This window comes from Oncorhynchus tshawytscha, linkage group LG09, assembly GCF_018296145.1.
Source record: "Oncorhynchus tshawytscha isolate Ot180627B linkage group LG09, Otsh_v2.0, whole genome shotgun sequence".
In the NCBI taxonomy this organism is placed as follows: domain Eukaryota; kingdom Metazoa; phylum Chordata; class Actinopteri; order Salmoniformes; family Salmonidae; genus Oncorhynchus; species Oncorhynchus tshawytscha.
This window is the reverse complement of record NC_056437.1, coordinates 85,158,910-85,172,703: the sequence shown is the minus strand read 5'-3', so window position 1 is coordinate 85,172,703 and position 13,794 is coordinate 85,158,910. Positions and strand designations below refer to the sequence as shown.

General features: G+C 42.1%; 1 protein-coding gene across 1 annotated transcript; it reads left to right on the top strand.

The window, feature by feature from the left end:
* The first annotated feature begins 2,418 nt into the window (after positions 1-2,418).
* On the top strand, positions 2,419-12,817 carry LOC112259032 (3 beta-hydroxysteroid dehydrogenase type 7). Its single transcript, XM_042327816.1, has 6 exons — positions 2,419-2,810; positions 6,252-6,407; positions 7,775-7,883; positions 9,743-9,842; positions 10,414-10,576; positions 10,758-12,817. Exons 1-6 carry the CDS (start codon positions 2,651-2,653, stop codon positions 11,168-11,170), a joined length of 1,101 nt encoding a protein of 366 aa, XP_042183750.1. The 5' UTR covers positions 2,419-2,650; the 3' UTR covers positions 11,171-12,817.
* Positions 12,818-13,794: the final 977 nt, after the last annotated feature.

Sequence of the window (13,794 nt, the reverse complement as noted above, 5' to 3'; positions counted from 1 at the left end):
TTCTGTGTGTGAGTGTGTGTGTGTGTGTGTGTGTGTGTGTGAGAGCAAGTAAAATAAAACATGTTAACTCACCCTACTTGTAGACTAGTTGAACGCCAATGCCATCCTCCTCTCTTTCATGTTGGGAAATCGGTCTGACTCTGTCATACACTTTTAGACAGACACTGATGACCAACTGGGTTGTGTGTTCTGAACACTTGTCTCAGTTTATAATGAGAATAGATAATTTTCCATATACTTATGTACAGTTGAAGTCAGAAGTTTACATACACCTTAGCCAAATACATTTAAACTCAGTTTTTCACAATTCTTGACATTTAATCCAAGAAAAATTCCGTACTTTGGAAGTACGCTTGGGGTCATTGTCCATTTGGAAGACCCATTTGCGACCAAGCTTTAACTTCCTGACTGATGTCTTGAGATGTTTCTTCAATATATCCACATAATTTTCCTACCCCATGATGCCATCTATTTTGTGAAGTGCACCAGTCCCTCTTGCAGCAAAGCACCCCCACAACATGATGCCGCCACCCCCGTGCTTCACGGTTGGGATGGTGTTCTTCGGCTTGCAAGCCTCCCCCTTTTTCCTCCAAACATAACGATGGTCATTACGGCCAAACAGTTTCATCAGACCAGAGGACATTTCTCCAAAAAGTACCATCTTTGTCCCCATGTGCAGTTGCAAACCGTAGTCTGGCTTTTTTATGGCGGTTTTGTAGCAGTGGCTTCTTCTTCCTTGCTGAGCTGCCTTTCAGGTTATTTCGATATAGGACTCGTTTTACTGTGGATATAGATCATTTGTACCGGTTTCCTCCAGCATCTTCACAAGGTCCTTTGCTGTTGTTCTGGGATTGATTTGCACTTTTCGCACCAAAGTACATTCATCTCTAGGAGACAGAACGCGTCTCCTTCCTGAACGGCATGACGGCTGCGTGTCCCATGGTATTTATACTTGCGTACTATTGTTTGTACAGATGACCGTGGTACTTTCAGGCATTTGGAAATTGCTCCCAAGGATGAGCCAGACTTGTGGAGGTCTACAGTTGTTTTTCTGAGGTCTTGGTTGATTTATTTTTATTTTCCCATGACGTCAAGCAAAAAGGCACTGAGTTTGAAGGTAGGCCTTGAAATACATTCACAGGTACACTTCCAATTGACTCAAATTATGTCAATTAGTCTATCAGAAGCTTCTAAAGCCATGATATCATGGTCTGGAATTGTCCAAGCTGTTTAAAGGCACAGTCAACTTAGTGTATGTAAACTTCTGACCCACTGGAATTGTGATACAGTGAAATAATCTGTCTGTAAACAATTGTTGGAAAAATTACTTCTGTCATGCACAAAGTAGATGTCCTTACTGGCTTGCCAAAACTATAGTTTGTTAACAAGAAATGTGTGGAGTGGTTGAAAAACAAGTTTTAATGACTCCAACCTAAGTGTGTGGCAGCCTGGTATGGCAAGTCCACCGCTGCTGACGGTAAGGCGCTACAGAGTGTGGTACCCTCAGCTGAACCATTGGGTGCACACTGCCTGCCCTCCAGGACACATACAACACCAGGTGTCACAGGAAGGGCATGAAGATAATCAGGAACCTCAGCCACCCGAGCCACGGCCTGTTCTCCCTGCTTCCATCACTCAGACGCGGGCAGTATAGGAGCATAATGGCAAAAACTGACAGAATGGCCAATAGCTTCTTACCACCAGACCATAATGCTGCTGAATAGCCCCCACTAGTCAGCTATTTGCTCCCTCAATGAACATTTCCCCCCTCAACAAACATGTATCCTGCCCCCACCCCAATGGACATTTCCCCCTCAACAAACATGTATCCTGCCCCCACCCCAATGGACATTTCCCCCTCAACAAACATGTATCCTGCCCCCACCCCAATGGACACTTATCACTGTTAGAGTTGGAAATGTGTATATATGTTTTGGTGTATTGTTTCAATCAATTCCCTTTGACCTGCACTGTCGGAGCTCAGAGTTTAAGAATTTCAATGTACCCTGCAATTACATCAGCAACCCTGTGCATGTGACTAATACACTCTAATCTAATCATGGTGGCATGTAACCTATCTACAGTAAGCTACATTTAAACGAGAAGACCAATCGAGTTAATTTTGCATAGTGATCTTTGCCTTTCTTTGATGATAGAACAAACACTAAGTCGAAGGTCACTCATTAAGTCCAGTGAAGCGGAGCAGTTTACGATCGCTGTGTCCAAACCGATCAGGGCTGCGTTAAGTACTTTTTTACGTTCTGGAACGTTCAATTGAACGGAAACGGTGCCGTACTGAACGACGAGGGTTGGGAACACTGTTAGCATGACCACTTCCCTTTAAAAACACGTCACTCTGCTTCCAGCCACACCTCCCCACATCTACCAAACGGTAGTATATTCAAGAACGTACAAGAACCTTTTGGGGGAGCGTGTCGTTCAGTACAAACGGTTGTTCAACGTAGCAAACGTTTAAGAGGACTGAACGCACCTCTCCCTGTCTTTTTTCATTTTGTTCTCTCTGGTTGTTTATCTCCGCTCGTTTAGAACGTTGGATCGCAGAGGGAGTTGGAGAAAATCAACAAGGACGACTCAGTAACTAATCAACCAAACATCAATTGTTGATAGTAGCAACTAGCAACCGTGAAGAATGTCGACTAAAGAACGGGGCCTGGTTTATCTCGTCACCGGGGGCTGTGGGTTCCTCGGACAACACCTGTTACAGGTCCTTTTGGAGAAAGAGGATGCGGTAACGGAAATTCGACTTTTTGACAAACACATCGACTCAAGTTTAAATGGCCACAGCACAGGTAAAACAAAAATATATGCTTGAAACATAAATTGTAAATGTATGGCAGTTCACTGACATGCTCAAACCCCATTTGTAGTTTTCTTGTCTAATAATGTTTTATGCATATTTCATTGGCATAATCATACACCACACGAGGCTGCTGAGGTGAAAACGGCTCATACGTGTCCAGAATGATTTGCAGTTGTGGGATTGGTGGAGTTTTAAAGAGTTAAGCTACTCTTAACCCTTATTCATGGTTACAATTATTATTGGGCTCAGCTACTCCTAGTAAGATATATATATATATATATATATATATATATATATATATATATATATATATATATATATGAGGCTCAAGTGGCAAGACCTCTAATCTTGAATGTCCAGGGGTTTATGCACTGAGAAGAGGTGGGGTGTCAACTCCTCAGTGAAACAGTTCGGGTCTGTATCTACCTTAGCACATTGAAATAACTGAAAGTGAGAACCTAGACTAGCATCACAGACCTTTACCCACATACATACCCAATCAAATAGATTCTGGATATCAGCTGTATTCCATGAAAACTCGTTTCTGACACCCTTTATCTTTGGCTTACACCTTTCTTACTCATATATTCTCAGGCATAAGAACATGCACATTTTAATTTACTAACTTTGTACAAACTTTTATTCCATTGTCAGTCTTCACTACAGAAACAGAGTCATATATGGGATAGAGGTGGACAGTGGGCAGTAGGTAGATGGACTGAGAGGGAGAGATGGGAAAGCTGAAAGTCAGATACATACTAGAGTGTGACAGAGATGAGAGTTAGCGAATGTCACTGAAAGGGAAATGTTAGGATAGTAAACAACACATATCTACACTCCGCTGAGGTCACTTCTACATCTGAATTGCTTGCTGTTTGGGGTTTTAGGCTGGGTTTCTATATAAGCACTTTGTGACATCTGCTGATGTAAAAAGCTCTTTATAAATGCGTTTGATTTGATTTGACTGTATCGGTCTGCATGAACAATGTCATGATGGGGTCATGGACACCGATGGCCCACACCCAACAGGTTTGTTGGACAGAGCCTTCCTCCAAACTCAGTGATAGAAGATCACTCCATAGATGTGTTTGACTGACGAGTTAAATACATGGCATTGATTACAAAGGAAATCGCCCACATAGGCTGACATTGTTAGTCTTTAACCTCTATATTGCCATAGGCTACATCCAGGTAATATTAGAATACCTTGTTTTCTCTTAAATACCAAACATATATATTTATCCCCTGGTGAGAATGTGCTTTTCAAGTAGAGGAGATGTAGGGGCTGAGAAAAAATGGAAAAAATCATTTTCTTACCATTCATTATGTTGGCCAGTGGTATTCACCTCCTACTATGTCTGGAGCTTGCTGGTTTTCTGCTCTACCTGATTAATAATTGCACCCACCTCTTGACCCAGGTCTAAATCAGTCACTGATTAGAAAGGGACATTGAAAAACCGCAGTGGAGCAGGCTTCGAGGCCCAGACTTGAATTTGAGGGATGTAGGCTCGTACACAAAGCCTGGTGGCTAGTAGTATTCATATAGCCCAGCCAGGGGGAGGCCAAAAGTCCACTTTATGTAATCAGAGCTCATAGTCTAGTTCTAATCTCGCTGTAACAGTGAACTGAAAAGACCAAGATGCCGTGATTGAATGAGATTTACAACTTAACATTGAGCCTTTGCTTGAAATGTTTCTAAAGTATTTACGTTCTGTAGGTTCTCTTTAGATATGAAGCATACATATGTTTTCACAGAGAAGGTGTATGAGTGATTAAAACGATAACCAAAACAAACCAATAATTTAACTTGGTTATTGGTGTATATGTTGTGTAGCATGGGATCTGCTGCTGCATCTCATGTAGTTACAGTAGCCTAGTAAGAGAGGGGCTTGTAAACTTCAGAGGACAAGGTTGACTGAAGCTTTCACTTCCTGTAATTATTTCAATTACAGTTACTGTAGTTACTGGGTAATTACAAAACCCAGCTTTGGTTTGGTTCAATGGAAATCATCAAATAATGTCAGATCCTTAAAAGGTTCTACAGCTGCACCATCGAGAGCATTCCGATGGGTTGCATCACTGCCTGGAATGGCAAATGCTCGGCCCCCGACAGCAAGACACTACAGAGGATAGTGCGAACGGCCCAGAACATCACTGGGGCAAGCTTCCTGCCATCCAGGACCTCTATACCAGGCGGTGTCAGAGGAAGGCCCTGAAAATTGTCAAAGACTCCAGCCAACCTAGTCATAGACTGTTCTCTCTGCTACCACACGGCAAGCAGTACCGGAGCACCAAGCCTAGGTCCAAGAGGCTTCTAAACAGCTTCTACCCCCAAGCCATAAAACTCCTGAAAACTCCCTCTACCCTCTCCACACCACTGCCACTCTCTGTTGTCATCTATGCATAGTCACTTTAATTAACTCTACCTACATGTACATACTACCTCAACTAACCGGTGCCCCTGCACATTGATTCTACCGGCCCCCCCTATATATATTGTAATTTTTTACTGCTCCTCTTTAATTACTTGTTACTTTTATCTCTTATTCTTATCTGTATTTTTTGAAACTGCACTGTCGGTTAGGGGCTCGTAAGTAAGCACTTCACTGTAAGTATTTGGCGCATGTGACTAATAGAATTTGATTTGATTTGCTACTTAACCAAGCCACTGAGGCAGAGCTAAAAGAGACAGCTGCAGAGTGTGTTTTTTAAGAGTCAAGACCATTCCTGTGGTTACTTGGACTCCAGCCCCGTCCTGGCTTCATGGTCATCAGATATATTTCAAGGCCATGATCTAGATAAGCCAAGCCAGGGACAGCACATTGAGAATAAGGGCAGCTTCTTTTCCATCTTATCATTCCAAGAAGGAAAGACGGAACAAACAGACAAATGCTCTCAAAAGACACATTTGTGAAGAACGTGATTTTGTTGTGACCCACCTACCGGTGTTCCGATAAACATAAAGACCTAGACATTAATTGTGGTGGGGTGATAGGGTCTTTTATAGCAACAATCAGATGACATGTTTTCCAGAGACAGAGAGTTCCTCAGTGGACCCAGCTTTGGTTAGGTAGCTAGGCAACGTAGGATCTGATTTAGAGGAAACAAATTAACACTCAAGTCAAAGAATGAAAGAATACTTCATATAGCCATGGAAACATAGATGCATAGATGCATAGAAAGACTTGGTTCCTCCTCACACAACATATGTACCTTCTAACCACAACATGTCTGATTCTTCTCTTAGGCTATTATTCTGTACATGATGTCCATGTCTTGTTGTCCAATCTCAATCTAGGATCAATTGTATTATTGTGCATTGTAGATCAGTTTATAGATATTTAATTCTGGTGAAAACAATCTCTTTTACACTATATCTAACATCTTACAACCTTACATCCTCCACTTTTCTCCCTCTCTCCCTCGTCAGAGCGGGTAAAGGTGGTGGTGACGCAGGGGGACATCACAGATTACTCCAGTGTCCTGGAGGTGTCCAAGGGGGCAGACCTGGTCATCCACACGGCCAGCCTGGTGGATGTCTGGCACAGAGTCCCTGAGACAGTCATCCAGGCTGTGAATGTTCAAGGTAAGGCCTCAGACACAGCAATAGCATTCACTGGCCGAGAATACGCACCAATTTGTACATGTAGAATCGCAAAAAAAATGTGGTCAGTCAGACGTCTACAGCGGGTGGTCCCTAAAACACAGCGCGCTGAACGGTGGGCAGACGAACACTAGATCCACATTCGGTGCGATGTGTGGAAGCCTTAAAGACACAGGAGGATTTACGAAGAAGGGAATGGAAAATATGTTGAGGGAAAGGAAAAGAGAAGAGGGAGAAATGGTTGCCTTCGAGATGATTGATGATAGAACGAGACAAACATAGGAGGGGTGGTTGGCTTCTCTTGACTGTAAATTAAATCACAGCAGGAACTGTTATGGAGACTCATGAAAACCCATGAAATAGTATTCCCTAAAGTTATTGTGATTCATGGTATAACCCACGTTTTTCCTGTTTGCCTGTCGCCTCTCCCTTCCTATAGTGCCTGGTGTTTTCCTCTGAACATTCTGACTATAAAACTGCCCCTTGAGTCTGTTAAAGGATGACAACTACAACAATGGTTTTATAGTCAGCAATCATAGACATACACAAATAAGGCCATTATTTATGTAGTGGGTAAATGTGTGTGAGTCTCTGAGAAGGTCTGTTTATAGAAATTGTGTGTGTGCATGTCATGAGATTGAAATGACTGTAAAAGACTCCTCTCAAAAGGTTTCACATCTCACGATAAGGTTAGTGCCAGCCTGTCAGGTGGTTTTCATGCAACTGAATTACCTACAAACTCAACTTATTGATGGGAATCAGCTGCTCTCTGTGATCCACTGCAATTCATCTGGTTTCTATTAAACTAACAACATCAAATTAAAATAGCAAGCCCTTTGAACCATTATATAAGCCCAATTGAACACTGACACTTTGTTTCCAGTTTGTGGTTATTCTATCTATTCCCCGTCTGGTGGGTGGCCTACTATGGTGTGTGTGTGTGTGTGTGTGTGTGTGTGTGTGTGTGTGTGTGTGTGTGTGTGTGTGTCACTGTCCCAGATCTGGGTATCTGTCCCATATTTCTGCTCTTCATCTCTTGGAAAATGTGACATTGTCCTCACAGGAATAGTTGTTTGTATTAGTTAGTGTAATTACTGTATATCAGATCCTTCTAGGATGTTTGTGTTGAGCTCTGAGAAAACACTTATCATCCCGGGCTAGTTCCTAGAACATGCTCCTCCAGGTGCTTGTGTACTCATAGTCTGCCAACGTCTCTGTCCAGATGTTTTGCACGCACTTCCTGTTGACCGCATCACACCCTAGCCCTTTCTTTCTGTAATTAAATCAATGATAACCTCTAGTTATTGGCCTCTAGAATGTTTCTCTTCCTCTCTCCGTCTTTCTAACAGGAACTGTGAATGTGATCAATGCCTGTGTGGAGAATGGTATTCAGTATCTGGTCTACACCAGCAGCATGGAGGTGGTCGGCCCCAATGTGAAAGGAGACCCCTTTATCAGGTAGAGTTTTACTTCACAAACATCTGTTTCTCCTTTGGGCTTTCGTTGTTTTTTTCCTCTTTCCACTAAATCACTACCTCTCCTCCATCTGTCTTTTGTCTAGCCCGTACGGTAGAGATTTCCCTTATCTGCATTATATCAGGCATGTGACTATTTATTTTCTGATTTCTCTATGAACTCGTATGTCTCTATTCTTCCCTAATTCTCAATCGAGAGACATTTACTGCGAGGAGAGATAGACCGGTCAGGGGAAAGATGGGAGACAGGAATAGAGAGAGACTATAAAGATTAGTATTATTATTAGAGAGACATGAAAGATAGAGAGCATTCCAGTCATAGTGTTGCGTTAAGGTCTAGTGGATGATGGATATTAAGCAGAGCCCACATCAAGGCACACTTCCTTCATCCCGCCCTCTCTAAAACAGACAAAAGCACTAGCCTCTGATTTGGCAGACATGTTATGCTCTACACCGAGTATACAAAACACTAAGAACACCTGCTCTTTCCATGACAGACTGACCAGGTGAAAGCTATGATCCCTTATTGATGTCAAATCCACATAAATCAGTGTAGATGAAGGGGAAGGATTTTTCAGCCTTGAGATTATTGAGACATGGATTGTGTATGTGTGCCATGCAGAGGGTGAATGGGCAAGACCAAATATTGAAGTGCCTTTTGAACGGGTTATGGTAGTAGGTGCCAGGCTCACCGGTTTGTATCAAGAACTGCAACGCTGCTGGGTTTTTCACACTCCACAGTTTCCCGTGTGTCAAGAATGGTCCACCACCCAAAGGACATCCAGCCAACTGTGGGAAGCATTTGAATCAACATGGAACAGCATCCATGTGGAATGCTTTCAACACCTTGTAGAGCCCATTCCCCGATGAATTGAGGTTGTTCTGAGGGAGAAAGTGGGGGGGGGGTGAAACTCAATATTAGGAAGGTGTTCCTAATGTTTGGTAAACTCAGTGTATGTCATTGTGTGTTATTATAGGTGTCTTTAGGAATGTACTTATCACATATGGTCCCTATAAGAAAAGTGGATATGTGACAAAGATGATGACAGTCAGTAGTAGCTATGAGGAACATCACAGGATAGAATTCATCTGCACCATTGAATTGAAGCTGCACATTGCCAGTTCAATATGAACATATCCAGGCCAATGTACTTTGCAATGCTGTGTGATGTCAGGAAAACTGTGCGGCAACAATAAACAATAAATCATAAAAACAGCCCTGTGTTAGGTAATAGGCTCAGGTACACAAAGCCTATAACTGTCTGGTTATACCTGTTTTAGGCTGGCAGGGCCTGGGAGCCGTAGATGTTTTTGTGTAGCGTCGTCGTATCTCTTTCGTAACATTTCAGATGTTAACGAATTTCTGTCATACCAAGGAATTAGAGTGACAGAGAGAGAGGGATGAGGGAAATAGTTGATCACCAGCCAACCCTGATATCATCCTGCCAGTTGTCGCATGTTGAAAATATTTTCCAGATGCAGATAGACGCGCGTGCGCGCGCACACACACACACACACACACACACACACACACACTCACTGCGGATTTGCAGATGTGTTTGGCATTCTCTTCCTTTCACCTCAGCTAAAGCAGTCACGGTATCTGTAAAAATGTCTGTCAGCCTTTGCATGCATGACTGGCTTTGCTAAAATATTCATAGAAACAACAGGATATGAGTCCTGCACAGCCAGCAAGGAGAAACAACATCATGAAAACTGCCAATGTCCATCTGGCTATTATACTGAATCATTCCACATTCCACATGTGAATGTGATATTCTGTTCCAGGGTCATCAGATAATAACCCCCCCCCCTGTTCCCCTCTCTCTCTTTCATGCACAGAGGTGATGAAGACACCATCTACAATATTTATCATGATATGCCCTACCCCAGGAGCAAGGCCAAGGCAGAGAAACTGGTGCTGGAGGCCAATGGCAATAAGGTACTTGTATAAACACATCGCATCTCATACAAAGACATGGTAATAACACACACAGACCAACTCACACACTTCTATTTGATGGACATTTGAAAGATCCGGGGGATAGTTGCCTTTAAATGTACCCTCATTAATAGCCTGATTCAGATAGGGAATCCCTTCATGGACCATAATCAGATACTTATTCTCTCTCTTTGACTGAACTGCTCCAAACGTTACCACAGAACACAAATATACTATAGTAATCCATTACAAATAAATGTATTGGAGCTTATGTTGCATGTAAGATTTTTTCACCCAATGGCCATATTTGTGCTATTACTCTGCGCAAAAAAACTCATATTTATGAGTTATAATAAATGGTAGAATTCCTGTCGACTGTTACTCTGCCAAAAAGCTGTTGAAGTGTTCCCTTGTGGCCTTGTGTGTTAGTCTACTCCACCCTTCTGTTAACATGTTGAGTTAAAACTGCATATTTGGGATTCTGGGTTTCAAAACTGTTTTCATTTCCTATCCGCTCCCATCAGTTTCTAATACTCTGTTACCACATCCTTCCTCTCCTCTCTCTGGCCAGGTGAATGAAGGGGCCTGCTTGTACACATGCTCCCTCCGTCCCACAGGGATCTATGGTGAGCAGCACCAGCTGATGAGGGACTTCTATCAGATGGGTGTGAGGACAGGGGGCTGGATCATTCGAGGCGTCCCAAAGGACACGGAACATGGTCGTGTCTATGCAGGTGAGTCCTGAAACGCGTGCTGATAACTAGCCACACCTACAAGATCTTGAGTTGTCCTTTTAGCTGATTTTCTACTGGGTTCTTGGTTATGTACCAAGGTGGCTACTTAACTTGTTCAACAGCCCTAATGGATTAGGCTTGTGGTATACACGTTCTCAGCATAGTTTTCTTTTTTTTTCAGGTAATGTGGCCTGGATGCATCTGCTGGCTGCTCGCTCCCTAAGAGAGCACCCCCAAAGGCTTGGAGGGGAAGTTTACTTCTGCTATGACGACTCACCCTACAAGAGTTATGAGGATTTCAACATGCAGTTCCTGTCTGGGTTCAACTTCCGCCAGGTCCATGTGCCGCTATTGGTGCTGTGGTTTGTGGCGTGCCTGAATGACCTGCTCCGCTGGGTGCTGAAGCCTGTGTGCAGCTACACACCATTACTCAACAGCTACACCCTCGCTGTGGCCAGCACCTCCTTCACAGTGGGTTCAGACAAGGCCCAGCGCCACTTCCAGTACCGCCCCCTCTATGACTGGGACCAGTGCAAGGCCCGCACACAGAGATGGGTGGACACCTTTCCCTTCACAGGCCCCAAGGACTCCTGATCTGGGCTGATCTGCTGGTCTGGTGGAACCTTGTCTGGGCTAAACCGATGCACCACACATCATAACCTGGGATGGATGGAGGAGTGAGAGGACTATCTCAGATTTATATTCTCACTATGTTTGCTCCATCATAAGCAGTATATTCATTACACGTATGCAAACAAACCCTTGACCCCTGAACTCTTAAACCCTGAGCTATGACCTCCCGCACATGTTCTTCAAAAATGGTTATGTCCTCCTTCCTGTCACTACTTGTGGCTAGCCTGTAGCTCCTCAGGCAAAATGATGACAAGGCATGTTCCACACTGAAATGGGTCACTTATCCATCCCATGATCTTCTGATTCACATGAGACCCTTCCCAGCCCTAAATAAGAGATAATATATTGAAGATTCAATATAAATGTTTGGGGCTTTATCGGACATTGCAATATTCATCTTCTTAAAAAAGGGGTAGATATAATGTGATTGTAGTCATAAAAGGGCATATAGATATGTGATATAGGAAAGCTGCTCATTCATTGTTTTGAGTCTATTTCCAACAATACATGGTGCAATACATTGCTATACATATTTTGTAATACATACATGAAAATGCAATACATTTGTCACAAGACATCATCACTACATAGACTTGATCTGTTTTTGTTGAAGAGCACTAGTGCAGAAAATAAGTACTTACATCTTAAACATGCATTAATGCACACAGAGAATATTGTCTGATTATGTTCTATGTGATTTTAGAGTTTTATAAATCACCTGCTATACATTAAGGTGATTTTATCATCTGAATGCACTGACAATTTAAAAACAATAATCAAAAAAATCATTAAAGATAACATTTCCCAGTGCAGTCAGATTTAAACTTCAGACAGAGAAAATGTTAATTTTATATTTCATAATTGATTATTATTATAATTTTGAGAAGTAGCATTACTTAAAGAGCAACTGAAGGCAATAAAAAACGTATATTCTCTGGTAGAAAATGGCCTATGTCTCAAACCAACTACATTAAAGAAATGTAAGCATTTCATGTGACACCTATAAAACATGTGTAACATGAAAATATTGTCCCATTTACCATGTGTAATTTATTGACGGTCCCAAACTATCCCCAGAGATAGGCTATCCAAAGTCAAAACAATTTTGACACTGTTGCACACCAGCCGACAAAGACGTTGGATAGCTTGCTAGCTAATTTAGGCTTCTTCCAGACACAAGACCTTGTTTGAATGTTTCAAGTTATCTCAAAGGGTGTGTGCTGTTTTAGCACAGTGTAAGTAGAAATGCTTCCCACGTCGGAACAAACAAGAGACGCCCACATCAAAGAGTTCCTCCGAGACCCAAATCTCGTTTAGTTTAATTTCCTAATGAGGAGAATTGAAATCAGGAAGTTCAGCCCCCTTTAAGAAAACAATAGACATACTTGGAACACAGAATTGGTTGAATGGTATCAAACACATGTTTTCCATGTGTTTGATCCATGTGTTTGATGCCATTCCATTAGCTCCATTTCAGCCATTATTATGAGCCATCCTCCCCTCAGCAGCCCCCTGTGACTTGGAAAGTATACTCTTTCTGTATTGAATATTGTATTGAATATGTATTATGTATTTATGTTTAATTCCAAATACAGCTGTTTTAATTAATTCAAAGTTGATTTTTTTTTATAAGGTAAACATGATACTATCAAAGACACAACACATGATTTTTCCTGAAAACGGCCCAGGTCCACTGGTGACCTCGGAAACTGCAAAAGAAACTAAATGAAGAAACATATGCAATATGTTAACAACACATTCATTACATGTCCTTTACATAGTCCCAGTCGCTATTAGATAGAACGTTGGGCCCCTGCCTGCCTGTGGGGAAAACAACTTGTGGTTACCTTTTTCAAAAGTAATTTTCTTGTCTGCTTGTTTTAGTCAATTACAAAACGACATTTAAGAAAAGTACGTCTAAAGATTACTTTTCAGCATTGCCTGTGATGGGGGTCACCTTGGTCATGATGGGGGTCACCTTGATCATGATGGGGATCACCTTGGTCATGATAGGGGCTACACCAAATGATTGATGTATTATAATAATTGATTATGCTTATGATGTATTAATAGAAGGGGAAGGGCTATAAGACACTCCCCCACTACATGTATAGGGTCCTGGACCACAGATTAGTAATATATATGCATTATAAGGTTTAGTTCTTTTCTAGTCTCTGCCTCTTATAAGAAACGGTCTGAGAGATGTGTGAGTTAGTCAAAACAGGGTGTCTGTGAGAAAGTGCCTCAAGGCTAAAAGTGATACATGCAGGGGAGTAAAATAGATAAGAGAGAAGTCAGACATACCACTGTAAGCCACACGTGAATGGAACTGCTGAGCCCTTAGAAAAGACTGGACTATTGTTTTCTCCTGCAAGTTTGTATAACTGTATATGCATGGACTTGGTCTCATGAGTAGAAGGTGTTGACGTAGGCAGTTACACCACTAGGGGTTGACTGCAAGTATATTAAAGCAACTTTGACCTTTTTTACTTTGCAGAACTTACTCTGAAACATACGCGCTGTGTTTCCGTTGTCAACTTCTGTCTGCAATTGCATTCATAAAGGTTTGATTGATTTACTTACCA